This window comes from Oncorhynchus kisutch, linkage group LG16 (genome assembly GCF_002021735.2).
Source record: "Oncorhynchus kisutch isolate 150728-3 linkage group LG16, Okis_V2, whole genome shotgun sequence".
Classification (NCBI taxonomy): Eukaryota; Metazoa; Chordata; class Actinopteri; order Salmoniformes; family Salmonidae; genus Oncorhynchus; species Oncorhynchus kisutch.
The window spans coordinates 15,187,885-15,210,094 of record NC_034189.2 but is presented as its reverse complement, the minus strand read 5'-3'; the positions used below and the strand labels follow the sequence as shown (position 1 = coordinate 15,210,094).

The following is a 22,210-nucleotide window of genomic DNA, read 5'->3' as shown; positions in this document are numbered from 1 at the left end:
AGTGAAATAAACTGATGTTTTTCATCTTGAGGTTTTGGTTAATTGGCTGGAGGTGTTGGGTTACATGTGTTTACAGTGAGTCACTCGACAGGGTGGAGACCAGTCTTATTATTGATGATGTAGGTACAAGCCTTTGTTTGCAGTGTAGTTCAGTTTTAGCTGCTTAAAATGTTGTGCTTGTACTTTCATTTTCTACATATTTACTTGTGTGTTTACAGTATTTTCACTGTAATTGAGCCAAAGTCATTTCTTATGAACCTCATCAATACTGTGCTAAAGTATATGGGCTAAAGGTACTAAAATCATATGATTATTTAAGAGCCATAATAATTGAATAATAACATATCTTCCCCCATAGAGATGTCATCATTGAATGTTGACAGCAGCCTTCTACCAGAAGAGCAGTTCCTGTGCTCTATCTGCCTGAATGTGTTCACTGATCCAGTTACCACTCCTTGTGGCCACACCTTCTGCAAAGCCTGTATTAGTGGACACTGGGATAACAGTGAGATATGCCAGTGTCTAAAATGTCAGAAACGATTCTATGTGAGACCAGAGGTCTCCACCAACGATGTGATAAAGGAGATCTCAGTGCATATCAAGAGAAAACTTGATATACCAGAATGCTTAGTTGCTCCTTGGGAGGTGGCTTGTGATGTTTGTTCCACAATAAAGCTCAAGGCCCTGAAGTCCTGCCTGGTGTGTCTGACTTCCTACTGTGAGATTCACCTGGAGCCTCATCAGAGAGTGGTGAATCTGAAGAGACACAAGCTGATCGACCCTGTGGAGAACCTGGAGGACAGGATGTGTAAGAAGCACGAAAGAGGCCTGGAGCTCTTCTGTAGGACTGATCAGACATGTGTGTGTGTTTTGTGTACTGAGACTGACCACAAGTGTCACAATACTGTATCCATTGAAGAGGAGGGAGTCAAACAAAAGGTAAGACCTTTTAATTCAAAAAAAATTATATAATTCTTTTTCGACGACATCTTAATTTCCTTCATGCATACTTGATATGATTTTCCACAGGCTGAGCTTGTGTCCACTAAGGCAGAGGTGCAGAAAATGATTCAGGACAGACATGCAAAGATGGAGGAGATCAAACGCTCAGTGGTGCTCAGCAAAGTAAGTTCTGACAGAAATAGAAGATGTTACATTATCACACTGGATTGCCATAATGTTTATTTAGCCAGTGGGAAAATGTGTATACATTTTTTTTTAAACCAAAATTAATATTATTCAATCAATTGATCAGAAGGCAGGTATCTTCTGTATTCAAGCAGTTTATAGTAGAGTATTAACCAAATATTCTGCTTTTGAAGTAATTAACTCTACATGCAATTTTTATTTCATTAGAAAAGTACTGAGAAAGAAGTGGAGGACAGTGAAAAGCTTTTCACTGAACTGTTACGGTCTATAAAAAAAAGGAGAACTAAGCTTGTCAAGGTAATAGAGGAGAGGCAAAAAGCAGCGGAGAGGAGAGCTGAAGGGCTCACCCAACAGTTGGAGCAGGAAATCACTGAGCTACAGAAGAGAAGCACTGAGCTGGAGCAGCTCTCACACACTGAGGACCACCTCCACCTCCTACAGGTCAGTGTCCCTCTCTGTCATCAATAGGTTAGTGTTCATCTATATCCTCAATATACTGTAAATGCATGAAGTGAAAACTCGCTGAACTCCTGAGATAATGAATACATTTTGGGGAGTTGTAGAGTTTGCCGCCCCTTCGCACCCCTCCGTCTACTAAGAAATGGTCCAGGGTGAGTGTTCACACTGATCTGTGTGTGGGGACTTTGAGAAGAGCCTTGTCTCAAATTGAGGAAAACATAAGAGGAGAACTAAAAGTTCTTACAGAAATAGGTAAGATTCATTTTGACCGATAGTTTTTAAAGAAGCATTTAAAAAAATCTGTCCTATTGTATTCTGTCTGTATTGTTTAATGATGTGCTGTCTATTTTCTTACAGAACTCACAAGAATGCGAGAGTTCAAAGGTGACAAATTGTAATTTCTTTGAGAATGATAACGAAGTTAATGGTCATTAACAACCATGATATGGCCCATAATTGTGCTATATGTTTTGTAAATGTTATCTAAATGATATATTGGCCCATATCGCTGCTCCTCAGATGAAGTCACTCTGGACCCCAACACTGCAAATCGTTGGCTACAGCTCTCTGAAGACGGAACACAAATAAAGTACGCCAAAACAGCCCAGAGGGTGTCTGACAATCCAAAGAGGTTTGACTACTACTCAGCGGTCTTAGGAGAGAAGGGCTTCAACTCTGGACGCCATTACTGGGAGGTCCAGGTGGGCGTGAGTGGGAGGTGGGAGGTCGGCATTGCCATGAGGGCCGTCAACCGGAAGAAGGCGGTGAAAAAGAATCCCGAACACGGCTTCTTTCTTCTGTCAAAGAGCGGATACTTGGGGTATGAGGCTGGTTCTTCACCCTCTACCACCCTCAATCTGAACCCCATACCGAGAAGAGTCGGTGTGTATGTTGATTATGAGAAAGGGCAGGTGTCTTTTTATGATGTGCTGGCAAACTTACACCTCTACTCATTCCTTGGCCTGTCCTTCACCGGGAAACTTTACCCTTACTTTTACCTCTACAGCATGAAAAAGAAGTCTGAGTCGCTGGTCATTTACATCGATTGGACAAAGGTGTACGAAGACCATTTGAGGAGACTCGCTAATGCCGCAAAGTGAAGATACTCACCATAAAAGGCTAGATACTATTACTCAATAGTACTCAATATTACACAAAATTAAATTACTTGTCACACCTCACTAGTTTCCTCTGATGTAGTATAATAATATATCATGTTTATATAGCATGTGTTTCCTCATAAACAACAGTAAAAGTTATAAAATGTTACAAAGTTATGTTGTCATCAAATATGTGTGTGAAATTCTGCTGTATTTACATGTTTCAAACATTGTTCTATGCATAAGATTTGCAAGAGAGGAAAGTACAATTGATGACATTGAACAAGGAAAAAACAACTCGAACAGTGTGAACTATTATTTGCACCCAGGCCTGCTGTGGCCGTGACTTGATTGTATCTCTGATTATTACATTATTATTCTCTGCCTTGCCATTTAGCATTAAATGCCTATTTGGATAATCTACCTACTCTCTCAGATGTGTATTGCATACTATGTAAAAACATGTACATAGATTTTCAACAATATATGTTTATCTATTCTCCATGTCGTGTAAGATTGTTATCATAAAGTATGAAAACCCTACACCTCAAGTTGCAAATTTGGCCATCACTGTCAAGACTTCTGCCGAAGTCGGTAACTCTCCTTGTTCGGGCGGTGTTCGGCGGTCGACGTCACTGATCTTCTAATCATCACTGATCCATTTTTCATTTTCCATTGGTTTCGTCTTGTCTTTCTTCACACCTGGTTCCAATTCCATCAATTACAGATTGTGTATTTAACCATATGTTTCCCATCATGTCCTTGTCGGAGATTGTTTGTTTGAATGTTTGTGTATTATGTATTGGTGCGCGATGGGTTTTTGTACCCACTTTTATACCAAACTCCATTTATACCAAATTCGATTCTCCTGCGCCTGACTACCCTGCCACCTACACACACGTTGTTACAGAATCTCCGACCACCTATGGAGTCAGCAGGAGAAGGTACCCCGGCCATGGAGGTGGAGGAGCACGTCCAAGATCATGCGGTAAAGCTTTACCATCTGGCTGCCGCCATGGATCGCATTGTCCAGACTATGGACCGCTGGGAGAGACAGGGAGTTCTTCCAGCGCCTCTACCAGCACAACCGGGGTCTCTCTTGAGCGCCCCTTTCCCGCCTAAACCCAGTGGGATCCGTCTCTCCATACCACAGGAGTATGAATGGAGTGCTGCCTACTGCCAGGGTTTCCTCCTCCAACTAAACCTCTATCTGGTCACGGTCCACCCAGCTCCATCAGACCGTGAGAAGGTGTCCGCCCTTGTCTCGTGCCTCACCGAAGCCCTGGAGTGGGCCAACGCCGTGTGGAGAGGACCATTTTGAGGAGTTCACCCGTCTCTCTGCCCTTGGGTGGGGGGTCGAAGACTGCCCGGAAACGGCGGGTGAACTCCTCAAAATGGTCCAACACTGCATCTCCCTCTCTCCACACGGCGTTGGCCGTAGAGAGCGCCTCTACCATCTGAGACAGGAGACGAGGAGCACACAGGAGTTTGCCCTGGAGTTTAGGACCCTGGCTTCCAGTGCGGGATGGAACAACAGGGCCCTGATCGACCACTACCGCTGTAGTCTGCGCGAGGACGTCCGTTGGGAGCTGGCCTGCAGAGACACCACCCTCACTTTCGACCAGCTGGTGGACCTGCCCATCCAGCTGGACAACCTGCTGGCTACTCACGGACATCCAGATCGGGGTCTGGTGGTTCCATCCTCCCGCACCCACTCTCCGATACCCATGGAGCTAGGAGGGGCGGTGCGCAGGGAGATTAGAGAGGTTTTCCGCTCACGCACCATCTGTGGCCGCAGAGGTCACACTGCTGGTCGGTGCCGGGTTGGTTCCTCTGGGAATCGAGTCAGCAGGCAGAGCACTCTGGCGTCACCCCAGGTGAGCTGGCACCATTCTCAGAGTCAACAGAGTCCTCTGTTGCACATATGTTTTTGTCTGTCACTTTTCCTGAGTTTTCTCCGCATTCCCAGCAAAAGGCACTCGTCGATTCAGGTAGTTTAGGGACCCCCATTGTTCCCGTAGATGTGCCCTTTCACGTTCACGGAAAGTCGACCATTAGGGTCAGGGTTAATTAGGGAGGTCAACGCTCCTTTGGGTATGGTGACGCAGGGGGGTCACATGGAGAAAAATACAAATTTCCTTATTGACTCTTCTGCGTTTCCCGTGGTGCTTGGCCTACCCTGGTTGGCTTGTCATAACCCCACTGTTTCTTGGACACACCCCACTCTCACGGGGTGGTCGCGAGAGTGCTCAGGGAGGTGTTTAGGGGTTTCCGTTGGTGCTACTATGGTGGAGAGTCCAGACCAGGTCTCCACCATGCGCATCCCCCTGAAAATGCCGATTTGGCTCTCGCCTTATCTAAAAAGAAGGCGACTCATTTACCACCTCATCGACGGGGCGATTGTGCGATAGATCTCCTGTTAGACGCTGCACTTCCCAGGAGTCGGGTGTATCCCCTCTCACAGGCGGAGACGGAGGCTATGGAAACATATGTCTCCGAATTCCTGCATCATTCGGTCCTTCACTTCACCCAACTCCCCGAGTTTCTTTTTCGTGAAGAAGAAGGCGGGAGGTCTGCGTCAGTGTATTGACTACCGGGGTATAAATCAGATCACGGTGAGGTATAGTTACCCGCTACCGCTCATAGGCACAGCCATAGTCAATGCACAGGGCGCGCTTCTTCACCAAACTAGATCTCAGGAGCGTTTACTATCTGCTGCGTATCCGAGAGGGAGACGAGTGGAAGATGGCTTTCAGTACCACCTCTGGGCACTATGAGTACCTCGTCATGCCGTACCGGTTGATGAATGCTCCATCAGTCTTCCAAGCTTTTGTAGGATGAGATTTTCAGGGACCTGCACAGGCAGGGTGTAGTGGTGTATATTGATGACATTTTGATATACTCCGCTACACGCGCCGAGCATGTGTCCCAGGTGTGCAAAGTGCTTGGTCACCTGTTGGAACATGACCTGCACGTCAAGGCTGAGAATACCTGTTTTCCCAACATTCCATCTCCTTCCTAGGGTATCGCATTTCCACGTCAGGGGTGGAGATGGAGAGTGACCGCATTGCAGCCGTGCGTAATTGGCCAACTCCCACCATGGTAAAGGAGGTGCAGCGATATGTAGGGTTTGCCAACTACTACCGGAGGTTTATCCCAGGTTTTGGTCAGGTTGCGGCTCCCATTACTTCACTGCTGAAGGGGGCCCGGTGCGCTTGCAGTGAACAGCTGAGGTGGACAGGGCTTTCAGTCACCTGAGGGTTTTGTTTACCTCGGCTCCCGTGCTGGCCCATCCGGATCCCTTGTTGGCGTTCATAGTGGAGGTGGATGCGTCCGAGGCTGGGATAGGATCTGTGCTCTCTCAGTGCTCTGGTACGCCACCGAAGCTCCGCCCATGTGTCTTCTTGAAGAAGCTCAGCCCGGTGGAGCAAAACTATGACGTGGGGGACCGGGAGCTGTTGGCTGTCGTTAAGGCCCTGAAGGCGTGGAGACATTGGCTTGAGGGTGCTAGACACCATTTTCTCATCTGGACTGACCACCGCAATCTGGAGTACATCCGGGTGGCAAGGAAACTGAACCCTCGCCAGGCAAGGTGGGCCATATTTTTCACCCGTTTTGTGTTTACCCTTTCTTACAAACCAGGCTCCCAGAACATTAAGGCATACGCATTGTCCCGGATGTATGACACAGAAGAGCGGCCCATGGATCCCACTCCCATACTCCCTGCCTCTTGTTTGGTGGCACCGGTAGTGTGGGAGCTGGACGCGCACATTCAGCGGGTGTCACGTTTAGAGCCCGCTCCCCCTTAGTGTCCAGCTGGGCGTCTGTACGTTCTGTCCGCCATCTGCTGATCTATTGGGCACACACATCACCCTCTTCTGGTCATCCTGGGATCGGTCGGACGGTGCGCTGTCTTAGTGGGAAGTACTGGTGGCCCACTTTAGCTAAGGACGTGAGGGTTTATGTTTCCCCCTTCTCTGTGTGCGCCCAGTGCAAGGCTCCTAAACACCTGCCCAGAGGTAAGTTACAACCCTTACCCATTCCACAACCGTCGCACACAGTGGTCGCACATGTCGGTGGATTTCCTAACCGATCTTCTACCTTCACAGAGTAACACCACAATCCTGGTCGTTGTGGATCGTTTTTCTAAGTCCTGTTGTCTCCTCCCTTTGCCCGGTGCCTGAGGATATAGTGTCTGATCGGGGTCCCCAGTTTATGTCAAGGGTCTGGAAGGCGTTCATGGAAAGTCTGGGAGTCTCGGTCAGCCTTACCTCAGGTTTTCACCCCGAGGGTAATGGGCAGGTGGAGAGAGTTAACCAGGATGTGGGTATGTTTCTGAGGTCTTTTTGCTTGGACCGGCCGGGGGAGTGGGCAGCGTTCGTGCCCTGGACAGAGATGGCCCAGAACTTGCTCTGCCTCTCCTCCACTAACTTTTCTCCCTTTCAGTGTGTTGGGGTATCAGCTGGTTCTGGCTCTTTGGCGTCAGAGTCAGACTGAGACTCCTGCGGTGGACGACTGGTTCCGGTGCGCAGAAGGAACATGACACGCTGCCCATGTCCACCTTCAGCGCGCAGTACTGTGCCAGAAAGTTGGCGCAGACTTTCACCGCAGTGAGGCGGGGTCTGGCTCTCGACCCGAAACCTGCCCCTCTGCCTGCCCTGTCGGAAACTGGGTCCGTGCTTTGTGGGGCCATTTAAAGTCCTGAGGGGAGTGAACGAGGTATGTTACAGGTTACAACTTCCCCCCGATTACCGCATTAACCCCTCGTTCCATGTGTCTCTCCTCAGGCCGGTGGTGCCTGGCCCGCTCCAGGAGTCTGAGGTGCAGGAGATTCCTCTGCCCTATCTGGACATCGAGGGGCCCGCGGCGTACTCCGTTCATTCCATACTGGATTCGAGACGGCGGGCGAGGGGCCTTCAGTACCTCGTGGACTGGGAGGGGTATGGTCCGGAGGAGAGATGCTGGGTTCCGGTGGAGGACGTGTTGGATCCTTCCATGCTGCGAGATTTCCACCGTCTCCATCTGGTTTGCCCTGCGCCTCGCCCTCCGCGTTGTCCCCGACGTCAGTGCCGACGCGCTGCTGGAGCTACGCGTCAGGGGGCGGTACTGTCATGACTTCCGCCGAAGTTGGTCCCTCTCTTCGGGCGGTGATCGGCGGTCGACGTCACCAATCTTCTAGCCATCCCTGACCCATTTTTCATTTTCCATTGGTCTTGTCTTGTCTTCCGTCACACCTTGTTCCAATCCCATCAATTACATGTTGTGTATTTAACCCTCTGTTTCCCATCATGTCCTTGTCAGAGATTGTTTGTTTGTATGTTCGTGCATTATGTATTGGTGCGCAATGGGTTCTTGTACCCACTTTTATTTATGTTGTATTTTGGTTTTTGGAGTTTTGTTAAGTTTATTAACCTCTAGCGACGAGCAATCCCGTATCCGGGAGCGTAATCATAGCCTCAAGCTCATTACCATAACGCAACGTTTCCTATTCATGAAAATTGCAAATGAAATGAAATAAATATATTCCAACAAAAGCTTAGCCTTTTGTTAACAACACTGTCATCTCAAATTTTCAAAATATGCTTTTCAACCAAAGCATTTGTGTAAGAGTATTGATAGCCTAGCATAGCATTAAGCCTAGCATTCAGCAGGCAACATTTTCACAAAAACAAGAAAAGCATTCAAATAAAATCATTTACCTTTTAAGAACTTCGGATGTTTTCAATGACGAGACTCTTAGTTAGATAGCAAATGTTCATTTTTTCCAAAAAGATGATTTGTGTAGACGAAATAGCTCCGTTTTGTTCATCACGTTTGGCTAAGAAAATGACCGGAAAATGCAGTCACTTACAACGCCAAACTTTTTTCCAAATTAGCTCCATAATATCGACAGAAACATGGTAAACGTTGTTTAGAATCCATCCTCAAGGTGTTTTTCACATATCTATTCGATAATCTATCATTGGTGGAAGTTCGCTTCTCATCAGAAGCAAACGGAAAAATACTGCAGCTAGAGATTACGCAATAATTGCAACGGAGGACACCAAGCGACCACCTGGTAGATGTAGTCTCTTATGGTCAATCTTCCAATGATATGCCTACAAATACGTCACAATGCTGTAGACACCTTGGGGAAAACGTGGAAAATGTAAGCTGACTTCTAGCTCCTTCACAGCCATATAAGGAGTCATTGGCATGAGGCGGTTTCAAAAAATGCGGCACTTCCTGATTGGATTTTTATCTGGGTTTCGCCTGTAACATCAGTTCTGTGGCACTCACAGACATTATCTTTGTAATTTTGGAAACGTCAGAGTGTTTTCTTTCCAAAGCTGTCAATTATATGCATAGTCGAGCATCTTTTCGTGACAATATATCTTGTTTAAAGTGGGAACGTCCCCTATATCGAAGAAGTTAAACGACTCCATTTATACCAAGTTCGATTCTCCTGCACCTGACTTCCCTGTCACCTACACACACGTTGTTACAGTCATGTGAATGTTTTCAGTGAGAGTTTTAAGTTTCATTTTCAGTGAAATTATGAAATGTAGCTCCTCCTTTTCAAATGCTCAGCCTTCTCCCTTCTAAAAGGAACAGCCTTTATCTTCTTGGAGTACTGTATGTGTGTGTGATAGTTTTCTTTCCTGTCCTGATGATTCCTGTCTGTGTTTGAAAAGTATGCCGGGACAAATCTAGCAAAAAAAAAGACAAAACAGGTAGTAGCTTTTTTTCTTACTTTTTACGTTTGTTCAGTGAAGTGAAAGAAAGTGATGTTCAACTTTAGGTTTCAATTAATTGGCAAGAGGTGTTGGGTTACATGCACGTACAGTGAGTCACTCTCAACAGGATGGAGAACAGTCTTATTAATGATGATATAGGTACAAACCTTTGCTTGCAGTGTAGCTCAGTTCCATCTGCTTAAAATGTCGTGCATGTGCTTTTTTTATACATATTTTACGTGTGTTTTACAGCATTTTCACAGTATTTGGGTTGAAGTAATTTCTTATCAACCTAAAGTAAGCAAATGGACTAAATGTATATTGACTCAAAGTATATGGATGATTCAAGAGCCATAATAATTGAATAATAACATATCTTCCCCCATAGAGATGTCATCATTGAATGTTGACAGCAGCCTTCTACCAGAAGAGCAGTTCCTGTGCTCTATCTGCCTGAATGTGTTCACTGATCCAGTTACCACTCCTTGTGGCCACACCTTCTGCAAAGCCTGTATTAGTGGACACTGGGATAACAGTGAGATATTATGCCACTGTCCAAAATGTCAGAAACGATTCTATGTGAGACCAGAGGTCTCCACCAACTCTGTGATAGAAGAGATCTCTGTGCATATCAAGAGAAGAAGACTTAATGTACCAGAATACTTAGCTGCTCCTGGGGAAGTTGCTTGTGATGTTTGTTCTACAAGAAAGCTCAAGGCCCTGAAGTCCTGCCTGGTGTGTCTCACCTCTTACTGTGAGACTCACCTGGAGCATCATCAGAGAGTGTTGAATCTGAAGAGACACAAGCTGATCGACCCAGCGGAGAACCTGGAGGACAGGATGTGCAAGAAGCATGATAGGCTGCTGGAGCTGTTCTGCAGGAGCGACCAGACATGTGTGTGTCAGTTTTGTACTGAGACAGACCACAAGTCTCACGATACTGTGCCCATTGAAGACATGGGAGCACACCAGAAGGTAAGATTTGTTGAAACCACACAGTTAACATGTATTTTTCTGCAAAAACAGAATTGATTTATTTCAATATTGTCTGTCTATAGGGTGAGCTTGCAGCCGCTAAAGCAGAGGTTGAAAAGATGGTCCAGGTCAGACAGAAAAAGGTGGATGAAATCAAACACTCCGTGGAGCTCAGTAGGGTAAGTCTTTAGAAATGTCGTAATAAAAAATATCACCAATACACAATGTCAACGTAATCAATGGGAAAATAACAATTCAATCAGTTAATAAATAGTGTGTAAAATCTTTCCATTACATCAGAAAAGTACAAACAAAGATATTGAGGACAGTGAGAATCTCTTCACCAATCTGTCGCGTTCGGTTGAAGAAAGACAAACCAATCTAAAGCAGGTGATGGAGGTGATGCAAACAGCAGCAGAGAAAAGGGCTGAAGGGCTCATCAATGACCTGGAGCAGGAAATCACTGAGTTACAGAGGAGAAGCACTGAGCTGGAGCAGCTCTCACACACTGAGGACCACCTCCACTTCCTACAGGCCAGTATCACTAGTCAGTGGTTGATGTCAATGTGTCAGAAGATTACTATACTGTATATAACTTAGTGTTGTTGGCTTTCTGATCTCCTTCACTGCAGACTTACCTGACCCTATGTGCCCCTCCATCCACCAAGGACATTTCTGGGATCAGTGTGTACTCAGATCTGTGTGTTGGGACAGTGAGGAGAGCCGTGTCCAATCTGGTGGAGATATTCAAGAGAGAATTGAAAACACTAACAGACATGGGTAAGCTTATGTTAAATTATTAAAAAATATATATATTTCTGAATGTAAATATAGTGGAGGATAGTAGTAGTGGATCATTTTCATATTTTTTCAGAACTGAAGAGAATGAGGGGGTTTAAAGGTAAGATGCTAAATTCTTCAACTACAAGCAGTATGAAACTTAAATCAGAGCAGTATTTGCCATTATTAATGAATACAGTGCTATGATGAAGTATTTTCCCTCTGTCAAATTTTCTCGACTCGTGCATATTTTTGACACTGAATGTTATGAGATCTTCAACCAAAATCTAATATTAGATAAAGGGAACCTGAATGAACAAATAACACAACAATGACATACTTATTTCATTTATTTCATTAACAAAGTTATAAAACACCCAATGCCCGTGTGAAAAATAAATTGCCCCCTTACACTCTAACTGGTTGTGCCACCTTTAGCTGCAATGACTCCAGCCAAATGCTTCCTGTAGTTGTTGATCAGTCTCTCACATCACTGTGGAGGAATTGTGGCCCACTCTTCCATGCAGAAATGCTTTCACTCATTTGTGGGTTTTCAAGCATGAACTGCTCAGTTCAAGTCCTGCCACAACATCTCAATTGGGGTTAGGTCATGATTTCTGCTCTGTATCAGATAATTCAACAAGAGAATATTAGACCATCCGTCTGTGAGCTGAAGCTGAAGCACAGCTGGTTCATGCAGCAAGACCATTTTCCAAAGCACACAATCAAGTCTAGACAACATTGTTAAAACGCAACCAATTTGAAGTTTTGGAATGGCCTAAACTAGAAAGTCCAGCCCAAATCCCAATTGAGATGCTGTGGCAGGACTTGAAACAAGCAGTTCATTATTGAAAACCCGCAAATATCACTGAGTTAAAGCAGTTCTGCATGGAAGAGTGGTCCAAAATTCTTACACAGCAATGTGAGATACTGATCAACAATGACAGGAAGCATTTGGTTGCAGTCATTGCAGTGGTGACACAACCAGTTATTGAGAGTAAGGGGGCAATTATTTTTTCACACAAGGGGAATTCGGTGTTGCATAACTTTTTTATTGTAAACTCAGGTTACCTTTATCAAATATTAGGTTTATGTTGAAGAACTGAAAACATTCAGTATCACAAATGTGCAAAAATAGAGAAAATCAGAAAGGCAAAAACTTTTTTGCAGCACTATATTTTTCAATAAGGTTGCTAACAATTTTCTGTTCCACAGAGGACGTCACCCTGGACTCGAACACAGCAAGTCGTTGGATATGCCTGTTTGATGGTGGCAAACGCATCAAATGCTCTAAAACACCCCAGCTCAAATCTGACAACCCAGAGAGGTTCAACATCTACCCCATGGTTTTAGGAGAGAAAGGCTTCAACTCTGAACGCCATTACTGGGAGGTTCAGGTGGGCCTAAGAAATGACTGGGATGTAGGCGTTGCCAAGGAAACAGTAAACAGGAAGGAAGAGGTCCAAATTAACTCAGCGCATGGGTTCTTTGCACTGAGAAAAGATGGATTTGATTATAAGGTTCATTCCTCCCCCCTTAAGAATCTTTATCTGAACCCCAGGCCTAGAAATATTGGAATCTATGTGGACTATGAGAGGGGTCAGGTCTCCTTCTATGACGTGGATGAAAAATCTCACATCTACTCTTTCACAAACCAGTCTTTCACAGAGAAACTCTACCCTTACTTTTACGTGTATAGCAAGGCCAAAAAGTCAGAGGCATTGGTAATTTCCTGCATGGAGGACCCAAGAGCACGCTACCTATCACTCCTGCAAGCCGTCTCTAAAGCTAAAGAGTAACCATATTAATTGTATGGCTCTAGCACTCTAGAAATCAGGTTTTATAGTTTCCCTTCCAGTCATTCTAATGCATCATAATGTGGTTCACTTTCTATAAATTCCATAAATATTTATTTCTTATGTTTCTTTATTGACAGTGTCAAAACACATTTTATAGACATTTTACATATCGTTGAACACTAATTCAATATTGTTGACACTGTTGGCTTTCTGAATCAATGGCTGTTTAGTTTGTATGTACGCTATGAGTGTATAATGTTATAAATCAAAATAAAAGGGCGTGAGTTGGGGTGGGCATTCTATGTTGTGTTTTCTAGGTTTTCTATTTCTATGTGTTTGGCCTGGTATGACTCCCAATCAGAGGCAGCTGGCAATTGTTGTCTCTGATTGAGAAACATACTTAAGCAGCGTGTTTTCCCTCTATGATTTGTGGGTAGTTGTTTTCTGTTGTGTGTCTGCACCAGCCAGAACTGTTTCGGTCGTTCGCTAGTTTTTTTTTGTGATTTCAGTGTTCATTAAATAAATATGGACAAATACCACGCAGCACCTTGGTCCTCTCCTTCCAACAGCCGTTACAGAACTACCCACCACCAAAGGACCAAGCAGCATGGAAAGGAGGACTGGACATGGGAGGACATTCTAGACGGCAAGGGATCCTACACATGGGAGGAGATCCTGGCTGGAAGGGATCACCTCCCATGGGAACAGGTGGAGGCAGCCAGGAGAGCGGAGGCAGCAGGAAAAGGGAACCAGCGATACGAGGGAACACGGCTGGCAAGGAAACCCAAGAGCCAGCCCCCCAAAAAATTGCGGGGAGCCACATGGGGAGTGTGGCTGAGTCAGGTTAGAGACCTGAGCCAACTCCCCGTGCTTACCGTGGTGGGCGTCGTACTGGTCAGGCACCGTGTTATGCGGTGGAGCGCACGGTGTTGCCAGTACGCGTTCTTAGCCCGGTGGGCTACATCCCAGCTCCCCGCATCTGCCGGGCTAGGGTGAGGATCCAGCCAGGGTGGATGGTGCCAGCCCTGCTCTCCAGCCAGTGCGTCTCCTCGGGCCAGGATATCCTCTGTTGGCTCTGCGCACTGTGTCTCCCGTGTGTCTGCACAGCCCAGTGCGTCCTGTGCCTGCTCCCCGCATGTGCCGGGGTAAAATCACCATCCAGCCAGGACGGGTTGTGCAGGCCCTTAGTTCGAGACCTCCAGTGCGCCTCCACGGTCCGGTCTATCCTGTGCCTCCTCCTAGGACCAGGCTGTCTCTCCGTCTCCTCCCTCCAGGTTCTCCCTCCTGTCCGGCGCTGCCGGAGTCTCCCTCCTGTCCGGAGCTGCCGGAGTCTCCCTCCTGTCCGGCGCTGCCGGAGTCTCCCTCCTGTCCGGCGCTGCCGGAGTCTCCCTCCTGTCCGGCGCTGCCGGAGTCTCCCTCCTGTCCGGAGCTTCCGGAGTCTCCCTCCTGTCCGGAGCTTCCGGAGTCTCCCTCCTGTCCGGAGCTTCCGGAGTCTCCCTCCTGTCCGGAGCTTCCGGAGTCTCCCTCCTGTCCGGAGCTTCCGGAGTCTCCCTCCTGTCCGGAGCTTCCGGAGTCTCCCTCCTGTCCGGAGCTGCCGGAGTCTCCCTCCTGTCCGGCGCTGTCGGGGTGTCCTTCCTGTCCGGCGCTGCCGGAGTCTCCCTCCTGTCCGGCGCTGCCGGAGTCTCCCTCCTGTCCGGAGCTTCCGGAGTCTCCCTCCTGTCCGGAGCTTCCGGAGTCTCCCTCCTGTCCGGAGCTTCCGGAGTCTCCCTCCTGTCCGGAGCTTCCGGAGTCTCCCTCCTGTCCGGAGCTTCCGGAGTCTCCCTCCTGTCCGGAGCTGCCGGAGTCTCCCTCCTGTCCGGCGCTGTCGGGGTGTCCTTCCTGTCCGGCGCTGCCGGAGACTCCCGTCGGTCAGGAGCTGCCGGAGACTCCCGTCGGTCAGGAGCTGCCGGAGCCGCCCGTCGGTCAGGAGCTGCCGGAGCCGCCCGTCGGTCAGGAGCTGCCGGAGCCGCCCGTCGGTCAGGAGCTGCCGGAACCGCCCGTCGGTCAGGAGCTGCCGGAGCCGCCCGTCGGTCAGGAGCTGCCGGAGCCGCCCGTCGGTCAGGAGCTGCCGGAGCCGCCCGTCGGTCAGGAGCTGCCGGAGCCGCCCGTCGGTCAGGAGCTGCCGGAGCCGCCCGTCGGTCAGGAGCTGCCGGAGCCGCCCGTCGGTCAGGAGCTGCCGGAGCCGCCCGTCGGTCAGGAGCTGCCGGAGCCGCCCGTCGGTCAGGAGCTGCCGGAGCCGCCCGTCGGTCAGGAGCTGCCGGAGCCGCCCGTCGGTCAGAAGCTGCCGGAGCCGCCCGTCGGTCAGGAGCTGCCGGAGCCGCCCGTCGGTCAGGAGCTGCCGGAGCCGCCCGTCGGTCAGGAGCTGCCGGAGCCGCCCGTCGGTCAGGAGCTGCCGGAGCCGCCCGTCGGTCAGGAGCTGCCGGAGCCGCCCGTCGGTCAGGAGCTGCCGGAGCCGCCCGTCGGTCCGGAGCTGCCGGAGCCGCCCGTCGGTCCGGCGCTGCCGAAGTCTCCCGTCTATTAGGGGCCTGCTGCGAGGGTCCCCAGTCCGAGGGTCCCCAGTCCAAAGGCGCCACTTAAGTTGGTCAAGACTATGGTGGAATGGTGTCCACGTCCCGCGCCAGAACCGTCACCGAGGACAGATGCCCACCCAGACCCTCCCCCTATGGGTTTAGGTTTTGCGGCCGGAGTCCGCACCTTTGGGGGGGGGGGTACTGTCACGTCCTTACCTTAGTTCCATTTTATGTCTCTGTTTTAGTTTGGTCAGGGCGTGAGTTGGGGTGGGCATTCTATGTTGTGTTTTCTAGGTTTTCTATTTCTATGTGTTTGGCCTGGTATGGTTCCCAATCAGAAGCAGCTGGCAATCATTGTCTCTGAGAACCATACTTAGGCAACCACGCTGCACCTTGGTCCTCTCCTTCCAACAGCCGTTACAGGTTCTCAAAGAATGCGGTTGTCTTACACAGGTTTTCCATCAGAAATATATAAATATTAGGACGAGCAATGTCGGAGTGGCATTGACAAAAGTTCAGTAGCATAGAACACAGTATATCCATATGAGATGAGTAAAGCACTATGTAAACATTATTAAAGTGTCTAGTGTTCTGTTATTAAAGAGGACAGTGATTCCATGTCTATGTACATATGGCAGCAGCCTCTAAGGTGCAGGGTCGAGTAAGCAGGTGGTAGCCGGCTAGTGATGGCTATTTAATAGTCTGTTGGCCTTGAGCTAAAAGCTGATTTTCAGTCTCTTGGTCCCAGCTTTGATGCACCTGTACTGACCTCACCTTCTGGATGATAGCAGGGTGAACAGGCAGTGGCTCGGGTGGATGATGTTCTTGATGATCTTTTTGGCCTATCTGTGACATCGGGTGCCGTAGGTGTCCTGGAGGGCAAGCAGTGTACCCCCGCTGATGCGTTGGGCAGACCGCACCACCCTCTGGTTACCATACCAGGCAGTGATTACAGCCTGACAGGATGCTCTCAATTGTGCATCTGTAAAAGTATATGAGGGTCTTAGGGGCCAAGATTGATTTCTTCAGCCTCCTGAGGTTGAAGAGGCGTTGTTGCACCTTCTTCACCACACTGTCAGTGTGGGTGAACCTTTTCAGACTGTTTCAGAAGCTTTCCACCTTCTCCACTACGGTCCTGTCGTCCTGTCAAGAGTGCTTGTCTTATCATCTGTATGTGTGTCTCTTCACACTCTCTGCTGTTCCATAAGGTGTATTTGTATCTGTTTTTTAAATCTGATTCTACTGCTTACATCAGTTACCTGATGTGGAATAGTTACATGCATCCATGGCTCTAAGTTGTACTGTGAGCCTCCCGTAGTCTGTTCTTGACATGGTGATTGTGAAGAGACCTTGGATGGTATGTCTTGTGGGGTATGCATGGGTGTCCGAGCTGTGTGCTAGTAGTTTAAACAGACACCTTGGTGCATTCAGCCTGTCAACACTTCTTACAAAAAAAGTAGTGATGAAGTCAATCTCTCCTCTTGTACATGCATATTATTAAAATTTGTTATCCGTGTGCATTTAAGGGCCAGTCGTTAAGAGCCAATTGTCATTTTTTGAGGTCCCTCTTTGTGGCATCTGCCTTGTTGATAGTGTTGTTAAAAAGGCAGAGTAGAGCTTTATTATGGACAGATTCCTCCCCATCTTAGCTACTGTTGGATCAACATGTTTTGAACATGACAGTTTACAGTCCGACAATTCGTTACCTTAACTTGCTCAATTTTTTATTTAGGTTTAGGGTTTAGTGAGTGATTTGTCCCAAATAAAATGTGTTCAGTTTTAGAAATATTTAGGACTAACTTATTCCTTGCCATCATTTCTGAAACTAGCTGCAGCTCTTTAAGTGTTGCAGTCATTTCACTCGCTGTGAAATAGACACACAGGTCATTAGTAAACATGTCATTAGTAAAGATTGAAAAGAGTAAAGCTCCTAGACAGCTGCCCTGGGGAATTCCTTATTCTACCTGGATTATGTTGGAGAGGCTTCCATTAAAGAACACCATCTGTGTTCTTTTGGGCAGGTTACTCTTTATCCACAGCAGACTATGATGGATAATGTCAAAGGCTGCACTGAAGTCTAACAAAACAGCCCCCACAGTCTTTTTATCATACACTTCTCTCAGCCAATCATCAGTCATTTATGTAAGTGCCGTGCTTGTTGAATGTCCTTCCCTATAAGCGTGCTGAAAGTCTGAAAGTAAAATAGCATTGTATCTGGTCAAACACAATTTTTTCCTAAAGTTTACTAAGGGTTGGTAACAATCTGATTGGTCAGCTATTTGAGCCAGTAAAGGGGGCTTTCCTATTCTTGGGTAGCAGAAGTACTTTTGCTTCCCTCCAGGCCTAAGGGCAAACACTTTCTAATAATTTGTTCACTTCTTCCAAACTCACTAATGGGTGCACGCTTAATAGTAACTGGAATAAGCAATTTTCAGAACTGTGTCAAGTGCAGCGTCTGGTTCCTCCTCATTACACACCACAGACCAACAAACATATTTACATCAACAACATAGGAATCCCTATTGTGTTACCTTTTATTCTTAGACCAGCCTTTGGAACTTTGGTTTTCCTATCTATGGCTGCTATATTGTGATCACTGCATGCAATGGATTTTGATACTGTTTTAAAGCAAATTTCTACAACATTAGTAAAGATGAGATCAATACATGTTGATTTTATTCCTGTGCTGTTTGTAACTACCCTGGTAGGTTGACTGATAACCTGGACAAGGTTACAAGCTCTAGTTACAGTTTGAAGCTTTTTCTTGAGTGGGCAGCTTGATGAAAGCCAGTCAATATTTAAATCACTCAGAAAATATACCTCTCTGTTGATATCACATTCATTATCAAGTATTTCACACATTATACAGAGACTGTCTGCTAGACACTGGTGGTCTATAGCAGCTTCCCACCAGAATGGGTTTAGGTGAGGCAGATGAACCTGAAGACATTTCTTCAACAGTATTTAACATGAGATCCTCTCTAAGCTTTATAGGAATATGGTTCTGAATATAAACGGCAACACCTCCACCTTTGGCATTTCCGTCTTTTCTGTAGATATTATGTATTGCCACCACTGTATCATCAAAGGTGTAATTAAATGAGTTTCAGAGACTGTCAGAATATGAGTGTCATCTGTTACTAGCAAATTATTGATTTCATGAACCCTGCTCCCGAGTGGCGCAGCGGTCTAAGGCACTGCATCTCAATGCTAGAGGTGCCACTACAGACCCTGGTTTGATCCCGGGCTGTATCACACCCGGCCGTGATCGGGAATCCCATAGGGCGGCAAACAATTGGCTCAGCATCGTCCGGGTTAGGGGAAGCCGGGGTAGGTCGTCATTGTAACAAGAATTTGTTCTTAACTGTCTTGACTAGTTAAATAAAGGTTCAATAAAAACACATTGTAACGTGGGCTATTTTTTTGCATTTTCTACTAGGGCACACCGCCTCAGTTCTAACTGTATAACTCTAGCTGTAGGATCAGCAGAGGCATTCAGGGCAGTGAGAGGGACATACATTAGGTTACTTACATTGTGCCTTCAACGCCCCTGGGATAATGTACATTTGCTTAAGCATTATGACAACTCAGTGACACAATGGTAGGTATTAACTGAGCTGGGCTTGGGTCATTGATAAGTCATTGTCTCAACGTTGCCTTATAATGCTGTGAAAGGATCCAGGAATCCAAATGATTTGGGTGGATCCCATCCTACTTATAACATTTGCTTTGTTTCCAGAAGGTATAAAAATTGTCAATAAAATGTTACACCACCAGAGTTGCAATAGTTTCGTAGCTATATATGGAGGGCAACAAGTCTGCTGAAACGTTACATGCCATGGGGAGGGAACTGGGCCAGATATTATGAGGCGTTTGTTGGTGTCAAGCAGAGACCCAATCAGTTCTTTAAAATCCGTCTTCAGCTGTTGTTGAGCTGCCCATCATAATATTATTGAATCCCACATGAACTATCATAAACTCAAATTCCTGAGTTTGGGAGCAGCTTATTAATGTCTTACACTCGTGCTCATGGATAGCAGAATGTTTTTGCTCAGGTACTGAGACATTTCTCAGGGAAAGGATCCAAACTCGACGACAAAGCCGCTGTTGCAGTCAGCGTAGCTGAAATCAGCACAACAGTCGCAGACACAGGCAATACCAACTATAAAGGCACAGGTAGATCAGGTGCCAGTACAGCGAAGCTATAATTTATGTCAATCTGCTCCGAACCTCTCGCCCACACTCCCGTCTGCTTAGCAGCATGCCGCTGTCTTCTGTTTCCACGACTGGTGACATGGGACCAGCGCTGATTGAAACAATCCTCTTGCTGTTCTTTGTCTACTCCACTACAAGATGGAGGAGGAGAAGCAGATGGAAACTACTTTCTTGGCAGGCAAGTTCCAGGTAGCACAGGCCAGTCGGATAGGGACAGATGACAAGGCAGGAAACATCCATCAGGCCCGAGCGGCGTCCAGTTGAGAACTGAAACTTAACTGAAATCTTATCAGAAACACGTAGTTTTCACAGCTTTCTTTTTCCTTACCATCGGTCAAACTCGTGTCATTTGGACATTTTGTACATAAAATAAAAATGTTTGATGACAGAGAGAACTTTACTGATATTAACTATATAGATTGAAGCATTCATTCTATCAAACTATTACATTATTCTGTTTCACAGGGGTTTATTTAGTCTCACATGGCAACATGAGAAGCTACATGTATCTAACTATAGACACGTTGACTAACAAATAGCCCACCAAAATGTCCGAAATTATAAGCAGGAACATATCTTAATCAAGCAAAAAATAAATCCTGCATCCCCTGTCAAAAAACCTTTCTGCTGTCTTTGACTGTAGCTTATAGCACGTTGTCTATATTTGTGGGTTAGGGTTGTGTGCGGGCCTCAGATTTGGACTTTATTACATATAGTCAGGCTGATGCAGATGGGTTATTAGCAATTGCAGGTGAACAAACAGCTGACCCGCGCACCACTAAAATGTATGGCTTCTTATAATTTGCCAAGAGTAAATGTGAAGATGTTAAATTATTTTCAACTTTGCCAAAAAACAGTATGACCCACCAATCAAGTTTTACACAGGGTTGTCACCATTTAGTGATTGTGCAGTTAGCAGTTTGTCTTTGTCTTGTGTATATATTGCAGCTTGTCATTAACGTTAACAGAATGTCACAGAAGTGAAACTTTGGTAACAAATCTGCACTCAAAGAAAGATGTTTGTCTTTCAAGCATAAAACACACACACGTTTGCATAGGCCCACACTGGTACTGATGTCGAAATACCTGATTCAGGGAAAGGGGTGTGGATTTATTTGCATAAACGAAACTCAGGGCAGAAAAGACAGAGAGAAATAGAGATACACAGGGAGTATATGAGCCTAAAGTAAAGGAAGATCACATCAGCTGAAAGGTTGTACTCTTTTTCTTATACTAAACACAGAGAGACTTTTATGTGTACATTATGCTACTGTCAGGATGTGTTGACATAGGATGTCGAGGAATGATGTTCAACTGTCATGTATTATTGATGGTTTGTTATTGACCATGTACAGGTACAATAGATGTAATACATTATGACATGGTGGAATTCTGTTGATAGGCATATTATACTTTGAAGGACTATGGTACAACTACATTTATTATTATTTCTGTATCAAAACTAGTCAACATTAGCCTCATTCATTAATCCATGGAATAGTCAAAAGTAGGTAAGTACGATATATAGGTACAGTAGGTCAGTATGTAGGTACAGTAGGTCAGTAGGTAGGTAGGTATACACACAGTGTCTTAGAGGCATCTCTCGTTACATGGGTGTGTCAGTGGTCATACCATATGTGGGCATAGCTATATGTCTCACTGTGAAATCTCATGTGACTGATGCAAATACCTCCATAGACATCTGGATGGTGTTGTACTGTTCCTGTACCAGCAGAGGGCGACCAAACACTGTTAATTTTAGTGCCTCAGTTACATAGCAAAGTTGTGACTATTCTGTAAAGCAGCGTTTTCCAAACTCGGTCCTGGGGACCTCATGGGGTGCACGTTTTGGTTTTTGCCCTAACACTAAACATCTGATTCAAATAAAAAACGTTGATTATTTGAATCAGCTGTGTACTGCTAGGGCATTAACCAAACTGTGCACCACCAACAATGCATCTCTAATATGCGTTTTAGTCTCTTAAAAGGGAAATCAGCAGTTGAAACAATAACAAAGTGTGATTCCCACCCCTGTTTCGGTAAAAAGCTATTGAATGGGGCTGGAGATATGTAACCACTCCTAAATTCATAGACAGACTAATGGATTTTTATTTATTTAACCAGGCAAGTCAGTTAAGAACACATTCTTATTTTCAATGAAGGCCTAGGAATAGTGAGTTAACTGCCTGTTCAGGGGCACAACGACAGATTTGTACCTTGTCAGCTTGGGGATTTGAACTTGCAACCTTCCGGGTTACTAGTCCAACGCTCTAACCACTAGGCTACCCTGCCACCCATGCAAGGGCCCACCATCCATTATATCAAAATGTTTTGAGGATACATAGTGTTTGTTTCCAAACATTGAAGTAAAACAAGCTTATATTTTGGGTTCGGATGGAGTACTACAGTTGAACTAAGCTCATGAGGCATTTAAAAACATGTAGCAACTGCAGACTGTATGTTTAATG

At 46.3% G+C, this 22,210-nt stretch overlaps 2 protein-coding genes across 2 annotated transcripts; both read left to right on the top strand.

Moving 5' to 3' along the window:
* Nucleotides 1-291: 291 nt before the first annotated feature.
* On the top strand, nucleotides 292-3,131 carry LOC109906343 (zinc finger protein RFP-like). Its single transcript, XM_031792990.1, has 6 exons — nucleotides 292-939; nucleotides 1,030-1,125; nucleotides 1,357-1,590; nucleotides 1,713-1,860; nucleotides 1,966-1,992; nucleotides 2,128-3,131. The coding sequence occupies exons 1-6, from the start codon at nucleotides 361-363 to the stop codon at nucleotides 2,706-2,708; spliced, it is 1,665 nt and encodes a 554-aa protein (XP_031648850.1). The 5' UTR covers nucleotides 292-360; the 3' UTR covers nucleotides 2,709-3,131.
* Nucleotides 3,132-9,322: 6,191 nt separating this feature from the next.
* On the top strand, nucleotides 9,323-13,273 carry LOC109906375 (E3 ubiquitin/ISG15 ligase TRIM25-like). Its single transcript, XM_031793011.1, has 6 exons — nucleotides 9,323-9,421; nucleotides 9,813-10,399; nucleotides 10,483-10,578; nucleotides 10,700-11,179; nucleotides 11,274-11,300; nucleotides 12,395-13,273. Exons 2-4 carry the CDS (start codon nucleotides 9,815-9,817, stop codon nucleotides 10,997-10,999), a joined length of 981 nt encoding a protein of 326 aa, XP_031648871.1. The 5' UTR covers nucleotides 9,323-9,421; nucleotides 9,813-9,814; the 3' UTR covers nucleotides 11,000-11,179; nucleotides 11,274-11,300; nucleotides 12,395-13,273.
* The last annotated feature ends 8,937 nt before the right edge of the window (nucleotides 13,274-22,210 follow it).

What these genes read in the sequence shown, in the direction of transcription:
- LOC109906375 (XM_031793011.1), top strand. Translation starts at nt 9,815, where the DNA reads ATGTCATCATTGAATGTTGACAGCAGCCTTCTACCAGAAGAGCAGTTC. An exon ending in ACATGGGAGCACACCAGAAG is followed by an intron (nt 10,400 to 10,482) that starts GTAAGATTTGTT and finishes GTCTGTCTATAG; the next exon opens with GGTGAGCTTGCAGCCGCTAA. An exon ending in ACTCCGTGGAGCTCAGTAGG is followed by an intron (nt 10,579 to 10,699) that starts GTAAGTCTTTAG and finishes CCATTACATCAG; the next exon opens with AAAAGTACAAACAAAGATAT.
- LOC109906343 (XM_031792990.1), top strand. Translation starts at nt 361, where the DNA reads ATGTCATCATTGAATGTTGACAGCAGCCTTCTACCAGAAGAGCAGTTC. An exon ending in AGGAGGGAGTCAAACAAAAG is followed by an intron (nt 940 to 1,029) that starts GTAAGACCTTTT and finishes GATTTTCCACAG; the next exon opens with GCTGAGCTTGTGTCCACTAA. An exon ending in AAGAATGCGAGAGTTCAAAG is followed by an intron (nt 1,993 to 2,127) that starts GTGACAAATTGT and finishes GCTGCTCCTCAG; the next exon opens with ATGAAGTCACTCTGGACCCC.